Source organism: Asterias amurensis, chromosome 11, assembly GCF_032118995.1.
Source record: "Asterias amurensis chromosome 11, ASM3211899v1".
NCBI lineage: Eukaryota > Metazoa > Echinodermata > Asteroidea > Forcipulatida > Asteriidae > Asterias > Asterias amurensis.
The window spans coordinates 3,917,019-3,935,385 of record NC_092658.1 but is presented as its reverse complement, the minus strand read 5'-3'; the positions used below and the strand labels follow the sequence as shown (position 1 = coordinate 3,935,385).

Sequence of the window (18,367 nt, the reverse complement as noted above, 5' to 3'; positions counted from 1 at the left end):
AACTGAACTATCTAGCCATTATGTTTGCGTCTCCCTATTTTTTCCTGGCAGCCTCCAAAAAGGAGATATTGATAACGTAGAGAGACAACGAACATCAGGCTAGATTAGATAGGTCAGTTGGTAGAGCACCGGAACATTAATCCAGAGATTATTGTTTCAAATCCCGCTCTCGTCAATTTTCCTTTGTTCAATCCCAAAGGAATCCAGAATTCCTAAAATACCTTCCTTATCTGTGCTCTCATGTAGTGTGTAACCAAAGCTGGCAGTGAATTGACTCGCGTGTCATTGGTTGACGAGGATTATCAAGTTCTGTACGACAGTTTGGTCAAGCCGAGAAACCCCATCCTTGACTACGTCACCAAGTAAGTAGAAGATAAATAATACAAGGAACATTTAAAACCCAAGCATGATGTTCTTCCTACTGTCTGTTTTTCAATTTTGTTTACCCTTGGGATAAATCTGGGGTGAAAGTGACTAAATACCCTGAACAGTCGCTTAAAGCCTACCCTATGAGTACATGTGGATCTGCAAGTAATGGGGAGAGGTTGATAGTATAAAACATTGTGACAAATGGCTTCCCATGAAGTGATGTAGCTTTCGAGAAAGAAGTAATTTTCCACAAATTTGATTTTGAGACCTTGGGATTAGATTTTGAGGTCTCAAAATCAAGCATCTAAAAGCACACAACTTCGTGTGACAAGGGTGTTTTTTTCTTTCATTATTATCTCGCAACTTCGGGTTGAGCTCAAAATTTCACAGGTTGGTTATTTTATGCATATGTTGAGATACACCAAGTGAGAAGACTGGTCTTTGACAATTACCAATAGTGTCCAGTGTCTTTATCGTTCTCATTTTCGTTATCGATATCGAGGCCCGTGTGACTGTGCCTTTACTCTAGGTTGTTGTGCACTGTTCTTTGAATCATTTTGTGGTAGTGGCAGGGTTCACATTTTGCACTAGACCGCAGACCAGAGGCAAGTGATGTTAGCACCGGGCCAGTAAACCTACAACCAGGGCCCAATTTCATAGAGCTGCTAAGCTCACTAACTTGCTTAGCACGACATTGTTGCCTTGATAAAAACAGGATTACCAACCAAATATCCACGTGATTTTCAGGATAAGCAAACAACAGCTGAATACCAGTGACAAGCAATCTGCAACAAATAGAAATTTGGTTTGTAATCCTGTTTTAATCAAGGAAGGAATTTCATGCTAAGCAAATTATTGTGCTTAGCAGCTCTTTGAAACAAGACAATTTCATAATAAATCTTTCTCAGTCATGTAGTTTCTGATCTTGTAAAAGAAATTCTGGTCAAGTAAAAAAAATTGAGCTACAGTTTCTGGGGTCTTGTGAACGTTTAGCCACAAATCCAGCCTTTGGAGTATTCTGCACATGCCTTGACTGTAATTTGTATTTTGTTTTGTGTGTGTGTGTACAGATTTAGCGGTATTACAAGGCAGCTTCTAGACCCTATTACTACACGGATAGAAGACATACAGAGGGACATCATTGAACTGTTACCTCCAGATGCTATCCTCGTCGGTCAGTCACTGGAGAACGATCTCAGAGCGATGAAGGTTTGAAAGAGGATTTCCTTTGGTTCAAACAATTTTGCAGTGACACCATGTAGATTACACCTGAACCAAATTATTGAATTGAGTGCATGAAAAGTTTGACATATGAAACAGTTAGGAGCGACTGGACGTGCTAGAAGTCGACTGTTGCAGTCGTTCGGAACGGTTTTGGTGCGTCTTGGTTTCAAACGTCGCTCTTGTCATGAGCCGAACCAATGTAAATGTTATGTTAAGTTCACCTGTCTGAAACCAAAATTTATTTGGGTCAACCTTCAGTCGCTATTAATCTATTTGGTTCAGTGCGACTTTGGCGCGCCTGTATGAAATGGGTGTTAATCTCTTATGAGTGATGGGGGTTTTGTGAAGAACTGTAGGGCTTCAACAACTCTAATAGTGTATTGGTTCGTCATCGGGAGAATTGTGTTATGATCCTTTCTACCATGTCTAACTTGCAACCCTTCAGGTCTTTTGTTCAGCTTACTGAAACCAACCTGAGACTTGAAGGGAGAGTAATTAGCTCACTTAAACCCCCTTTCTTTCTTTTTTAGACCCAACTGGCCACAAACGGCCAGTACCAAAGTGCCATAAATTTCTCAGGAATGTTTTTTAATCAGCACAACACCAAACTCACTATGCAGTGGGCAAGTGTCTCAAAGTTAGATGTGCAAATTTGTACCACAATAAACTAATACTTAGGTCTCAAAAATCAATGTAGAAAATTGCTCAAAAATTTCCTTCTATTGCTCATTATATTGGTTTCTGACACGAGCGAATCCCCAAATCTTTTAGTGTTAATATTTTGTTTTCCCCTCTCCTTTTAGATGTACCACCCTCACGTCATCGACTCCGCCACTTTATTCACGGGTCACTACAGATTAGCTCTCCGTAAACTAACCAAGCAATACCTCAAGTAAGTCCATTCATGAATATGTCTGAAGAGTATTTTCCAAACCTCGGCTTGGGCTTCACCTCAGGCTCCAGGCTCTGTTTGATGTTCTAAACACAGTTTAATAGGGGCATTGTCAGGGTGTTCTTTTGTTACTCTGCGGTTTTGCGGGTCGTTGGAGCTCCTTCTCTTCCTTCCTCCATGGTAATAGGTACACTGCTCCAAAATTGATGACAGACACAACTCGGAAATCACTATGCATTGCTTAGACGAGTCTCAACTACCATTTTTCAACTACCTGATTGATCGTGCCGCCATGACTACTACAAAAATAGTCCGGCTACCTACTTGGTGAATTAATTGTGTCGCTCACGCCTATTCACGATGACATAATTTACTTACGAAACACAACCAAGCACAACCCTTTCAGCACAAATTTTACTATATTCTGCCTGCGTCAAACAATATGCCGCAATGCAGCTTAGTAAGTAAAAATTGGTGGCGACTAGGGTCAAAATCGCAACTATTTTAGGCGTGACTAGTCCAGTAGTAACTTTCACTACTCACCTAGGCCTACTTAAAACACATCGGTGTAGGGAAAAAAAACAAATTATACTCTTTATCCTGGATGCGTAACATGAGACCAGGCCTCAGGTCTTCATCATCACACATACTCAATGTTTACAAAAAACTCGCGTGGCTAGTTACGGGGACCGTGCCTTTTCCAGCTGCACACCGCGTCTCTGGAATTCCTTTCCAGAAGAGCTGGGGGACACACCTGATCTGTCAACATTCAAACACAACCTCAAGACTCATCTGTTCAATTTGTCTGCTTGCTAGCATCCGGTGCCTGTGAATGGTACCATTCCAGATACTTTGCGCCTAATAAATTGTTTGTTATTATTGTTATTATTATTATTATTATGCAAAACTAACTCCTATTTTCTTATCCAGTTGGGAAATCCAGAAGGGTACGGACGGTCATTGCTCTGTAGAGGACTCCGTTGCTGCCTTGAAGCTGGTTCAACTGAAGGTGAATGGTGGAAAGGGCGTAGTAGGGGGTCTATCGGATGTCAAGAAACCTGACCCAGTCACTCCACCAGAGGCTGCCGAAGAGCCGGAGGACCTCAGTGATGATCCCAATATTCCAGTTGAGAGGTAAGATATTTGTTTTATGCCCTGCCTGCCGAAGCAATCCAAAGGGGCGTGTAGACCTTTATCATGGTGTGGCCATCTTGTTTTTACTCCATTCCAACTCATTGTAACCAAACTGAGGCTGGGCGAAATAATAGTCTGTTGCCATGTTTGTGCAATGAATGTTAGCATTCATTACCCTTTATGGAAACAGGGAACATGACCAAGATGGTGAAAGCGTGATAAAGGCCTAGAGCATACCTGCCGACCATTCTGAATGTAGAGAAATGGTTAAAAGAACACGTTGCCTCGGATCGGTCGAGTTGGTCTTTTTTTGACTCCCATAAATGGCCGACTGAGTTAGTTCGCACAGTAAAATGAAAACCACGCAATTTTAAAGCAAACTTGTGTGGATCATTTATTCGACTTTTAAAACATCTTTCCAACCATATGCATTTAAAAAGAAAATGGTTACAAGCGCTTTTTATAGACCAACTCGTCCGATCCAAGGCAATGTGTTCCTTTAAGTAAATTTGAGCTGTACATTTTGAATTGATCACCCTTATTCGGAATTTTGTGTTAATCAGCTGCTTCAGATGGCCAAGTGTGCCACCAGTACGAACTTGAAAGCCGCAGTAGTAGGCAAATAGGTAGTCACTATAGGGATTGTAGAGTAGTAATGCTGTCATTTGCAACATTAGAATGTATACATGAAGTGTTCCCATGAGATACAATACACCATTATACAATTGTTGCTCGCTGTGACAGGGTCCATAGCTTGTTGCACAACCAAGGGTGGCTTCGCCTCGGGTGCCATTTCCCCCTGTTGTCACAGCGTGCAACAATTGTTTCGTTAGACCTCGTGGACACTATTATTCCTCTTCACCAAATTCTGTTGTCATCTTCAAACATTGTTTACGACAGGTTTGCATAATAAGCAAAACAGTTGGTCAAATAAGAAACAATTCTTCGCTGTTCCCTTGGAACCCGCGGCCGTTTTGTAGGTCAGCCCTTGTAAACAGTGCTGCTTTTGTCCGAGTTCCAAACACCATGCAGAGTTATTACTGCTACTACTACGATTGATTTTTCTCTTTGACTATTCTGTTTTGCCAGTATGTTCACGGCGTCTCATGCCATTGGTAAAGTCAACATGATAGTGGACTGTGAATACCGAGCCATGAAGTTCTTTGGGTACCCGGTTGGAACGCTTCCCTGCTACTCTGATACAGAGGTTTGTGTTTTTTTGAAATCGCTGGTTGAGTGCTTCTCAATTGATCGCTATGTATATTTTTGGTAAGAGCTCTGTTTTTGTTTGTGAGATGGTTGGCTGTTCTCACATGATGTTGATACTCCATAAAATGACTCCATAGAATGGCCGACCATGTTAGTTCGCAAACTAAAAGGAAAACAATGCAATTTCCAAGCATGTTTGTGTGGATTGCTATACTCTACTTTTAAAACATCTTTCTAACCGTATGCATTTCATATCAAACATTTCAAACGCTTTTCTTACACCAATTCGTCCGATCCAAGGCAACGTGTCCCTGTGAGCATTTCTGAAATGATCTCATCTATTTCTGATCATGTAGCATCGGCAGCCAAATGGGCGTACTGATTGCTACATGTTACCATTCTCATCAACTCTCACAGGAGGCCATTTACTCCCGGGTGATGAGAAGCAATTATGGTTGACTATCCTTTCTAAATAACACAAGTCTCGCAACTGGGATTTAAACCGACATTCCAATGACTTTGGCCATCAGACTTGGATTAGATGCTCCAAACTACTTTTCCACTGCACGCTATGCATAAAACCTGTGTGCTATTTAGGCGTGAAATCGTGAAGCTTAAACGGTGTATGCACTTTTTGTAGGACAAAAAATACAATGTCTACAGATTTACACCAAACTTGCACAGTTTGAAGATATTGATAGTAGAAAGCTTCCCTGAAAATATTACGTGCTGAGGTGCTGTATTTTTTGGGTAATGAGTAAAACAATGTCATGAAAATAATTTTGGTCTAAATTATTCTAAGCATTTACAAACGTATTTCCATTACATTGTTTTACTCGTTTCTCAAAAACTACAGCACCTCAGTAAGTAATATTTGAAGGGAAGCTTTCCACTATCATTATCTTCAAACCCTGTAAGTTTAATGTAAATCTATGGACATCTTGAAAAAGTACCCAAATCCTTTCAGCGTAAGCTTGTGTCTATTGTTTGGTTCCAGGAGGGGAGTAACGATTGTGGACTAGACAAAAATGTCCCAAAAGGGACAGCTTGAAGCTGGGCCAGTACACCACAGTCGCTTACTTAGTTTTAAGACACCGGGTGGGATACCAGGGGGCGTTTTTTTTACCATGGAAGAAACGATCTCATGCCTTATATAAATACCCTGCTTGTATTGTAATTTGTGACATAATTACTGTTTCTGTTTTCTTGGATTGTAGGCAACCAAATTGGCCGTCGAGCGGATACCAACTTCAGATTTTGTCAGCGTTCAGTTCTACGATTATGAGAAGTTGATAAATTGGTTCACGTATTCTGAAAGTGAATCCAAGGTAATGCAAATGAGTTAATATGCAAATGATTCTTCATAAAAATAAGTCAATATGTAAATGACACAATTAGACTATGAGATATATTCCAGAGTGCTGAAAGACACTGGACACCTTTGGTAATTGACCAGTCTTCTCACTTGGTGGATCTCAACATATGCACAAAATAACAACCCTGTGAATATTTGAATTGAACTCAACTAGTCTGCGAAGTTGCGAGATAATAATGGAAAGAAAAAAAAACCTTGTCACACGAAATTGTGTGCTTTCAGATGCTTGATTATGGGATCTCAAAATCTGGTCTGGCTAGCGATCAAGTTTGATCCCTAGCCAGACCAGCATGCACCTCATTCAACAGTTGGCATTGCGCAATTTGGTATTTGTCAAAAGGTCTATGTACATGTGGTGTAAGCTTTAGACAACTTTTCAATCACAGTTTTCCTAGGTTTTTTTTTTTCAAGGCCCCCCCTCCCCCCCCCAAAAAAAAAAAACCTGAAATCAGATTGAAGTAGGAATATTAGCACGTCTGAATTCTCATGTTTTGTCGTCTGATCTTCTTTTTTTTAGGATGAACTACGCTTGCAGGATAAGAGAATAGAGGAGATTTATCAGACCTTACCTATGGGGAGTATGTTTGTGGTCATCTTGGGAGACTTCACCATCAACCATCCCGAGCCCCCTGCCGATGAACAAGGAATACGTTTCTTTACTGGATTGAGAGTCTAGATGTTTTCGATTACCCTCCAATGGTTTGGAAGTCCAAATCACAGAGTTGTATATATTAGAACTAGAGAGTGCACTGGCCTAGATTTGTTGACTGGTGTGGGGCCATTTTGTAAGTTGATAAAACAGCACGGCATAACGTTATCATAACATAACACACACACCAGCGTTCTTACCAAAATGGCGCGCGGTCTCTTTGTGGACCTGTTGCGATTGTGCATTTACCATTACAAGTGCGCCCTCTAGTTCTTATATATAACTCTACGGTCCAAATGGACGAAATGCATTGACGTCATCTAGCCGCCATCTTCGAGGCAAACCGACGATGAACAATGGAAACACACAGATTATTAATGTGCGGCGAACAGGATTGGCCAATTAAACAACCTCTTTTTTACCTCTAGGCATTGTACGTCCTACTCAAATGATGTCATATGCATAAGTCATATTAAAACCATTCTTCATTGGCTTTGATGGGGAATCATTTTAATAAAGAGTGCATTCTGAATCTCCTTGTACTTTTTGTCTGTTTGTTTGTTGTTTGTTTGTTTGTTGTTAATTTGTTTGTTATGTTGTCCTCTTATAACACCATTCCTGTAATAAAGAGGGAAAATTGTTAAGTATGTCAAAAATTCACCAGGGGCGAGTCCAGCAATTTCATCAAATATTTGTCCAAAGTTGAAAAAATCGCAAGAGGTAAATACAGTAGTTTTATCAAATTTGGGTCCAAAGTGAAACATTTCAAAAGGGGTAATAAGTCTAGCAGTTTTATCAAATTTGTGTCCAAAATTGATAAATCATAAGGGGCAAGTCCAGCTTTTTGTATCAAATTTTTTTCAACACCACAAGGGGTAGTAAGTCCAGTGGTTTTATCAAATTTCTGTCCAAAATTGAAGAAATCACAGGGGGTAAGTCCAGCATTTGTTTAATACAATTTGGTCAAGAAATAATTCACCATGGGTTAGTCCAGCTATGTGAACGAATTTGACGTAATGAATTACATTGAAGTTACTGTCAACATGAAGTTTGTGAATATGTGTTGTGTTATAAATTAGCCTTTGACAAATACTCGATTAGCGTCAAAACCTCAGGCAATTAACTAATTTAATTTTTTTTATAACTTTACTAACATAATCAAAAAATTACAATTGTTGCCTTAATTTTAAAGACACATGTTCCTTTTTATTTTCCATCGGTAATAAAAAACAAAACAATGTACCTTTGTTATATACTATCGATAATCAAGAATGATCGCTACATTCTGGACTATAAGGTTGGTATAAAATAGACTACATACAATTTGAAAGCCTTGAGTTAATGCATCTAAAGCCTGATTCATACTTCCTGCGAATGCGAAGCTAATGGTGACGTCACAAATTTGCAATGATTAATGCGCAGGGGTTGACATGTGCTCAACTCCCTCAGGACTTCGCAGCGAAAACCGAGTTGTGACGTCAAATTCAATTCGCACTCGCAGGAAGTATGAACCGGGTTTTACTGTACAAACCTTTCAAGGAGAAATTATCCGATTTAAATGTGAATAATTATTTTATTGCTACAAATAAAGGTATTTTTTAATGATGTTTATATTCAGTGTCTTTAGTGATTTGTGTTCAAGATGAAGTAACTGTCTTGATTTTCTAAGAATGCTGACTTTGTGAAAGGTGCAGTAGAATTGGGGTCATAGTTTGTATAAATCAGGTATGATACTCTTCATAACTTGTATAACAAAGCTTACACTACACATGTAGGTCAATACCTTGTTGTACTCGATCAAATGTTCACATTTGTTTCCAAGGTTGAAATATCATGTTTGATAAATAAATGCATCTGAAAATTTACCTAAGTTATCTAAATTGTATGGTTCTGTGTTTTAACAAATGGTCTGTATACAAACTACTTTGGAAAAGAAAACCCAGATTCACCAACAGTTCTTTGTTTTCAGAAACGACTGAGATACAATAACTTTACAAATAATTATTTTTAGGGTGAGGGATATTACAATACCTTCTTGACACTGTCTTCAATGGTGTATTGAAAATATCTCTTGAGAGTTAAAAGATGCTGCGTTAGCTCAGAGATGGAATAATGTTCAGACGATTATAGTCGAAGCTGAAAACGCTTGATTCAGATCTAAACCCTTTGGAGACCATGGCAGCCACGAGCTTTGTGTACCAAAATGCCTCTTGCAGCCACAAACGGCCGTTATGGTTGGACCTACTTCATTTACATGGATGTCAAGATACATTTTAACTTTCCCAATTTCTAAACACTAAACTAAATACTTTGTTTCAAGTTATTTCTTTGACAATTTTTATCCTGACAAAACTTGATTAAAGACACTGGACACGATTGGTAACTGTCAAAGACCAGTCTTCTCACCAAGTGTATCTCAACATATGCATAAAATAACAAACCCGTGAAAATTTGACCTCAATTGGTCGTCAGAGTTGTGAGATAACTATGAAAGAAAAAAACACCCTTGTCACACAAAGTTGTGTACTTTCAGATGTTGATTTCGAGACCTCAAATTCTAAATCTGAGGTCTCAAAATCAAATTTGAGGAAAATTACTTCTTTCTCGAAAACTATGTCGCATCAGCGGGAGCCGTTTCTCACATTGTTTTATACTATCAACCTCTCCCCCATTATTCGTAAGGTTTTATGCTAATAACTTTTTTTTAGTAAATACCAAGTGTCAACTGCCTTTAATAATACTGTCTTCAATGGTTTGTAGAAAACATCTCACTAGAGTTAAAAAATTGCGTTTGCTCCAAAATGGAACAATGTTCAGACGATAATAGTCGTAGCTGAAAACGCTTGATTCAGATAAGGCGTTACCCTTTGGAGACCATGGCAGCCACAAGCGGCTTGTACCAAAATGCCTCTTGCAGCCACAAATGCCCTTTATGGTTTGAACCACGTAATTATGGTTTGACTACATGTACTCATCTACTTAACTTTGGTTTTACTCAGTATGGTTTGAAATATGTACATGTACATGTACGTCAAGAACCTTCCCAATTTCTACACACAAAACTTAATACTTTGTTTCAAGTTATTTCTGTTTACATTTCTCCCAACAAAATTTGATTTAAAGGCAGTGGACACTATTGGTAATTACTCAAAATAATTATTAGCATAAAACCTTTCTTGGTGACAAGCAATGGGGAGAGGTTGGTGGTATAAAACATTGAGAGAAAAAGCTCCCTCTGAAGTGCCATAGTTTTGGAGAAAGAAGTAATTTTCCACAACTGCATGTGACAAGGGTGTTTTCTTTCATTATTATCTCGCAACTTTGATGACCGATTGAGCTCAAATTTTCACTGGTTTGTTTTTAAATGCATATGTTGAGATACACCAACTGTGAAGGCTAGTCTTTGACAATATTACCAATAGTGTCCACTACCTTTAGGAACTTATTAGCAATGTCTAGGCGTTTTTACAGAAAATAATCAGTGTCTCTTTAGGGTTAATGTACCAAACAGAGCCATACCAATGACAGTAGGGGCATACTTATTGAAACATGAACAATTTCAACCAATTTTTCTCGGTCCATTTGAACACATCTGACATCTTCTACAAACAGAAATGACCAAAGTGAAAACCACATAACCTCCTCACTAACTACAAATGGATTCTATAAACTATTCCCAGAGTAGATAAAACGTTTTAATTAAAACGGCTCAAAGCTCGGACCAAATTCCAATTATAGCAGCCCCTGTAAAGGTCAATTCGGACAGGGCCAACACTTGCATGGTTGTAACAGGGCAATGAATTTGGCCGAAGTTCAAACTTCAAAGTTGTGCAATTAAAGCCATTGGACCCTTTCGGTAAACAATGTTGTCCAAGGCCCACACTTCGTGTACCACAACTTCTATATAAAATAACAAACCTGTGAAAATTTAGGCTCAATCGGTCATCAGAGTCGGGAGAAAACAACGGAAAAACCCACCCTTGTTTCCGCGCGTTTCGCCGTGTCATGACATGTGTTTAAAATAAATCCGTAATTCTCGTTAACGAGAATTTATATTGTTTTGCTGTTTTCTCAAAAAGTAAAGCATTTCATGGAATAATATTTCAAGAGAAGTCTTTCACCATTGCCTTCTGTAAACCATGTAAGTTATTTGTAAATCTGTGAACTTTTTTTTTTCCTGAACCAAAAGGGTCCAATGGCTTTAATACCAATAACTTCCCCTATGTTAATAACACACATTAACTCACCATGAAAAGGGTGCACGTTAATTCATATACCTTGTGTACAAAAAACTACACCTTTTTTTCTGAATAGTATAATTATTACGTAATCAATGTACATATCATACAATAATCAGTCCTGATATTAAATTAAATTAAAATAAACATCAATTACACTCTAGAATATTACTATTGTAAACCGCAACTCCCTAAAATGGCTAAACAAAATAAGAACCAAAAGCAGATGGTTTGCGTTTTATCGAATCAAACAGTAAAACTTCCTGCCCATATGCTGTGACAGTAAAAAACAAAATTAATAGTTGACATTGCCAAATACCAATGGAATCTGATGAATACCATACTGAGAACAACCACTTCCAAATCTTAACCCTCCTACTCTCCGACCCTTTATTAACATCCAATGTGGGTTTAGTGATGGATAAACTATCCCGATTTGGTATCATGTGGTGAATACATTTACACAGTACACAGTCAACCCTCCTACTATCAAACCATTCAATATCATCCACTGTGGTTTAGAATAAAAGAAAAATTATACCAGCCTGCAACGGTATCATGTGGTGAATCACCTAATGTACACAGCAAGTTATTTAAGTGCGCAAGATTGCGACTAGCTCAAACACAATACATAAGTTTAACACAAAGTGGAGGTTTACGTTTTAATTAATTATTCATTGTTTCTTGATAAGGTTTTTTTAATGTTTTGTCCTCTATTTTTGGTTTGTATGTTCGTGAGTTGTTGTGAGTGCATATTATGTATGAAGAAAAAAAAAAGTGCTTGCACTTAAATAAAAACAAGTAAAAAAATAAAAATAAATTACTTAAGTGCACAGCTGTGCCACCCCACACAATTCTTGCCTGTAAATACTTTCAAAGGGTTTGTCAACTTGTTATACTCAAGATTAGGAGAGTTAAAGCAAGCATCACACAACAGCAGAGCCCAGTTTCATGTCTGCTTACCATGGAATTCTGCGCTTACAATATTAACCATTCTCTGCTTAGAGGGTTTAGCACCAAATTGTGAGGAACACACGAGAAGCTTGAAATATGCACATGTTATGCACAGATTCCTTAGGTCGCTTTTAGTGGTCAACACAGAACCAAGAAATTAGCACATCCGAAAGTACATTCATTATAAAAGAGTACAGGTTTCATAACAACATCAAATAATAAAAATTGGGAAACTTAATATTTTGATTTCATAAAACATTACAGAAGCACAACTCTGGCATTTGATTACAAACAAAAGTACATGCACATTCATTGTAATCTTCAAGATTTCAAGAAACACATGAACTTAACATTAATTCATAGAGTGTTTAGTATGTACATGTAGCAGTTTAATAAAACATTTAAGGACATTTTAGAACCAGCAACTTTTAATAAACAAAAACAAGATGCATGTTTGTAACCAGCCCCATTCAATTAACCCAATTCACCAATGTCCAACTCAATGCATACAGCATGTTCTACTTTTATAGTCCACGAGCATGTTTGCTTGAAGATAAATATGTTAGCACCCACACGCTCGTTGAATGAAGAAAAATAGAGCGTGCCTGCGCCCCATATCTTGGCATTCAGCCTCGTTGGATGCGGGATGCCGAAGCGCTAAATTTGATAAACTTGTGCTTGTTTGATAAAAACTCGATAATAGATAGTGTAACCTTATTTATGAAAATACTATTAAGGTCAATATTTTAATGCATGGGTCTCCAAGAAGAAGTCTGAAAATGAACATGACATTGGATACAGTGTATGGTTAAGACACTGCTCTGGAAATGCAAAGGTTGTAGGTTCAAATCACAGTTATATGCCTGTGATTTTGCACAAAGCTCGGGGAAAGTACTGAGTAACACGCATTGGTAGGATGGGTACAAAAATTAACATAAAAAGACAGTTTACCAACAATATTAGTTTTTTTTCTCCAAAAGTAACGCACAGAAAAACCACATCAGAATAAGATCAAAGCTAAATTGATGCTTCATATGAAAACCTCATGCAATACTGTAAAAGAATGTCCACAAGGTTGGGTCATCAATTGTTTTAAAACATTTTTGCAGGTACCTCAAAAAGAAAAGTTACACAACTGCTCGGAAAACTGCTAGCGTGACGGAAGAAAAGTGGTACATTGTGTTCCTGTTCATAATAATAATAATAATAAGACTTGTAATGCGCACATATCCACCCTGCTGGGTGTTCAAGGCGCAGTAAAAACCAACAACAAACAAAACAAAGAAAAACAGGCTCAACAAAATTAGTCCTTGAAAACCTGTGACATAAGATAAGTTTTGAGAAGAGATTTGAATGCTGTGGTACAAAGACAAGATCGAAGATTAAGTGGTAGAGAGTTCCAGATGTGTGGCGCAGCTAAGGAAAAAGACCTGTCTCCCCATGAGTGTTGAGATAGACCCATGCTTTAGGTTAATAAAGAGAAAAACAGACAATCCTTGAACTAATAATGAATGTAATCATTTAGTGGGATATCAGACAACAGCCCATTAGATTACTAATACAATGATAATGCGTCGTTATTGAAACATTAGATTAACTCACTTCATGTTGTAACAACAACACATCCAGTAGCCTTCAACTATTGGGAAAATTGTACAGAGTTAGTGTTTGTTCTGTAGTGTGTTCAAACATTGATCTTTGTCTGAGGCAGGTGTAAATATAGAGGACTGTGAAACAGCTATTTTGTATCGAGGGCACCTAGGGTTTCATGCTGCAACCCCACTAGTTAAAGGAACGTTACAGAATTGGTAAGAAACAAAAATCGTGAAGATCACAGATCAACATAAAACTTACACGGTCTGTTGATGATGATAGTTGAAAACATCCCTTGAAATATTTCTGTCTGAAATGTCATATTTGATGAGAAATAAATAATCTAGCTTCGCGTTTGGAGTTATCGCTCAGTGAGCGTTTTATTCATTTGTTTCGGCATCGATGCAATGCAAAATTTGTCATCGGTTTTTCACGGTTCTCTCATGACCTAGATGGCCGATCGATCTCAAACTTCTACAGGTTTGTCAGTTTATGTATATGGTGGATTACATAAAGTGCTTACACTGCCAGGAACTGTTTTCGGTTTTTCACGGTTCTCTCATGACCTAGATGGCCGATCGATCTCAAACTTCTACAGGTTTGTCAGTTTATGTATATGGTGGATTACATAAAGTGCTTACACTGCCAGGAACTGTTTTGTTAGCAAAAACCAATTCTGTAATGTTCCTTTAATACATCATCAGTTAGAAACAAGCCAAAATAAAAGCGGCAAAGTTTCAATGTATAAAGTACACATTGCCTTCAAGTCTTTCACAATGTTGCTGATTTGGAATTGCAATCTTTCCAAAAAATTTTTGTGCGAAAACACCAACAGTGTTTCGCCTGACTCTCTTGACCACCAGTGGGAAAAAAAAGGTCTACTGCCATTTTGTTGAGTCGAAAATTGTGTTCCACAAAGTAGCCAACTGTGTTCTCATTAAACTACACAAAAAATCCCACCAGTTTTTAGGGTTATGTAGAAGCATTATGTTTTAGTTTTAAAACATCTTTCCAACCAACCTAAAGCGCCAATTACAAAGGCAAGCAAGACCCATCATGTTTTTATAATCACCAAGCTGGCAACAGACAATCTCTCTCATCCCATACAAACATTGGTTTAATGATCTAGGATCATGTGATGATTATAAAATGCACAAATCAAGAAATTGAGATTCAGTAACCAGATGACAATATTTTATCATAGCCATTGTGAAAATCAGCAGTTAGCTTTAGTTGGATTCAAACCTGCCACCTTGTGATTGCAAGTCCTTCAGTCTAAGCCGCTAGACCGTACAGTGAAACCAAGCCAATTGTTACCAATGCTGTGTTTAAAGGCAGTGGACACTATTGGTAATTGTCAAAGACCAGTCTTCTCACTTAGTGTATCTCAACATACGCATAAAATAACAAACCTGTGAAAATTTGAGCTCAATTGGTCGTCAAAGTTTGGAGATAATAATGAAAGAAAAAACACCCTTGTCACACAAAGTTGTGTGCTTTCAAAGATCTGATGCTTGATTTTGAGACCTCAAATTCTAAATCCGAGGTCTCGAAATCAAATGCGTAGAGAATTATTTCTTTTAAGAAAACAATATTAATTCAGAAGGAGCCGTTTCTCACAATGTTTTTTACTATCAACCTCTCCCCATTACTCGTTACCAAAAGGTTTTATGCTAATAACTATTTTGAGTAATTACCAATAGTGTCCAGTACCTTTAAGGAGCAGCTGTTATGTCATGGACTGATTTGCAAAAAGTCCCTTTTATTCAATTGAACCATTGATGTTGAATTATAGAGGAAGGTTACCCATTGTCAACATTTTCTGGTCAAAATCTACAGACACTTTATCTGAGACAAGGTTGGAGTGGTTCGTTCAAACATGGTTCAGAGCATCGAGCTCGGTAATTAAACCCAGAGAGAAGGCACACAATAAATGAGTAATAAGTCCGGAAGCTTCACTCTCATACCAAGCAAGTCCCTCTATTGAAACATGCAGACGGCATTCTGAAAACAAGGCTATGGAATTAGAATTGCAATTTTGTGGTCATTAAGTGCTCACTGTAGGCAAGATTTTCTGTGCCTAGTGCCTAGATATTAAACATGCCACTTTTAATCTGCCAAATTCAAATACAAAATGGCCGACCACACTTTCTAAATTACAGAGTTCCACATAATATGTGGAACTCTGTAATTATTTGGTTTTGTCTGTTGCATTCTTAACAAACAAAATAAAAACAAGAAATTATCAGATGTTAAAGTTGACTGATTGCATGCACTTGTGTAGCGCTATAGTGCATCTGACTCAAGTTATGATGGCCCAGTCATCAGGGTGTAGGTTCAAATCCCGGTCATGACACTTGTATCCTTGAGCACGAAACTAACATCCAATTGGTTCTCTTCACCAAGGAAGAAATGGGTACCTACCACCTGTGAGGACAGCGTAGGCTGTCAAGTTTGCATGCAACTCATTTTGTTTACTTCTCTTACAGATTGAATTTTAAACAAGTTTGAGCATAAAGTTATAACTTTGGGGAAAAAACAAACAAAGTTTGGGACAGGCCATATTCTTAGTAAGGCTAAAGTATTTCCGTTTGCTGATGTAGAAAACCGGGTCTTTTGTTCTGCTGCGACAATATCAATATCAATATGAATATCAATATAAGTATCACATTCTCTGTTGTAGTGCTGGTACTGTTGTATTTTGTGTACGTGACTGTGTTTGCAAAGCTGAGTGGATGATCAGGTGATTCAAGTACTAGGGTTTTACGAGCCTCCTTAACCTTGTCAATATTTTTGCTTACAGCTAGATCTAGATCAACACAGAAAATATGGTGGTGGGTATACAGTAGGTACAAAGCTCCTATCATGTGATCAAACCAAGCACCGTGTCTAGTCACCCGTACAAAACTCAGATCTTAAAGGCCTTGACAGACATGTTTGGTAATTGTCGAAGACCAGTCTCTCACTTGGTGTATCCCAACATAAAATGCATAAAATAACAAAACTGTGAAAATTTGCGCTCAATTTGTTCACAAAGTTGCCAATAAAAAAAAAAAAAAAGAAAAAAAAACCAAAGAAAGCAAATAACCAAAAAAAAAAAAAAACGATAAAAGCAAATAACACCCTTGTTGCACAAATTGTTGTGATTTTAGAAGTCTGAGAAAGACTTCAGGCCTGAAGTCATCTCAGATTCAAACATTTGAGTGAGAAATTACCTCTTTCTCAAAAATCATGTTTCTTCAGAGGGAGCCGTTTCCCACAATGTTTTATCAACAGCTCTCCATTGCTCATTACCAAGTAAATTTGTATGCTAATACATATATATTTTGAGTGCAGGCAGCTGCAAGCTTGCAACAAATGTGTCCAGTACCTTTACTTAATGCCCATTACCTCTGTAAACACAGACAATATAAGTGTGTAATGGCCTCCAATCACAGACCTCATTTTGTTAACCTTTTGTCCTGAAAAGTTGACCCCCATTGTTTTCCTTTGTAATAACAATTCTGGACCCATTGTCTGCAAAATATAGTATGACCCAATGTTTTGACCTAAGCAGAGTCTTCCTTTAAGGCCAAAGTCCTACATTGTGTAGGTTTGAATGTTACTTACAAAGTACACTGTCTTTCAGGGTCCTTCCAAAACCTCAGACATTTAAAGGCTTTGTCGGAGGGGTGGGGAGGAGGGGGTGGGGGGGGGGGGGGGGTTGAGAAGAGGAAAACAAGAACAAAATCTCTGCAGAATTGGAACCAGTATAATCTGTACAATCAATGAGCTTCCAGATTTGAACTTATCCATTTTTTAATGATTAATCAATCCATAGTTTGTTTTAAAATAAAAAGATGACAAAATAAAACTAAGAACATTGACTTTTCTCATTTGATGTTTGCAATGTGGATTAAAAACACAAATGGTGCATTATACTCCCGACTGGAGAATTAAGCTTTTTCAACTACTATACGGGTAGATAATGGATTCACGACACAAATACACGTCTCGTCTCCCTACACCATAATAGTTATCAATGAAATAACACGGTACTACTAATCTAGTAGTTGAGTTTTGGAAACAGAATGCAACAATTTTAAAACACTTTTATAACGAAGATAGTAATGGGAAAGGATCATCATGAGGGCTGGGAAGATTACTGAAAAGAAAACAATGATCCAAACAATCTTTGTCACTATTTAGCATAAATGTTACATAAACTACAAATGTCATGGAAGTGACATGTAGTTATGATACACTACAAGAAAACTACAGAAACCTGCCACTGAAATGTCATATCGTGACATTTTTCAACATTATTGTTTCTTTTTACAAAAGAAAATGTTCTGAAGTCACCAGAGAGGGTACTATGGAAGATTCCTTTCTATAATTGAGATGGAATCATAGACAATAATTTCATGCACAATTCAGCTTTTATACTGTCGCATGTGGCCACTATAGGTGAGTGGATTTACTCATTGTGCTTCGCTAAATGAAAATCCATGCGGGAAAATTCTCTCTCGAGACTCCCTTTAATATAATATCGAAGTCTTCAATAAAGCACGTATCTACCAACAAGGTACTCCCTTTAAGGGATCCGGGAGCCATTGCAAGAATGGCTTTCTCTAAGAACTGACTACTACAGTCCTCCAATTTCACGATCATGGCCTCGGAAATCTTCTCTTTTAATAGGATTCCGATTTTACAAGGTTTTTTTTTTACTGGTATGTCAACTTCTAGATTGA

At 37.8% G+C, this 18,367-nt stretch overlaps 1 protein-coding gene across 1 annotated transcript in view; it reads left to right on the top strand.

Moving 5' to 3' along the window:
- The window catches only part of LOC139943901 (uncharacterized), a 39,451-nt gene extending 30,734 nt beyond the window's left edge, over window positions 1-8,717 (top strand). The window contains exons 22-28 of the mRNA XM_071940784.1: window positions 247-362; window positions 1,440-1,578; window positions 2,397-2,485; window positions 3,416-3,619; window positions 4,709-4,826; window positions 6,046-6,156; window positions 6,721-8,717. Coding sequence (XP_071796885.1) covers window positions 247-362; window positions 1,440-1,578; window positions 2,397-2,485; window positions 3,416-3,619; window positions 4,709-4,826; window positions 6,046-6,156; window positions 6,721-6,879 — 936 coding nt within the window. The 3' untranslated portion in view covers window positions 6,880-8,717. The remainder of the gene's footprint in view (window positions 1-246; window positions 363-1,439; window positions 1,579-2,396; window positions 2,486-3,415; window positions 3,620-4,708; window positions 4,827-6,045; window positions 6,157-6,720) is intronic.
- The last annotated feature ends 9,650 nt before the right edge of the window (window positions 8,718-18,367 follow it).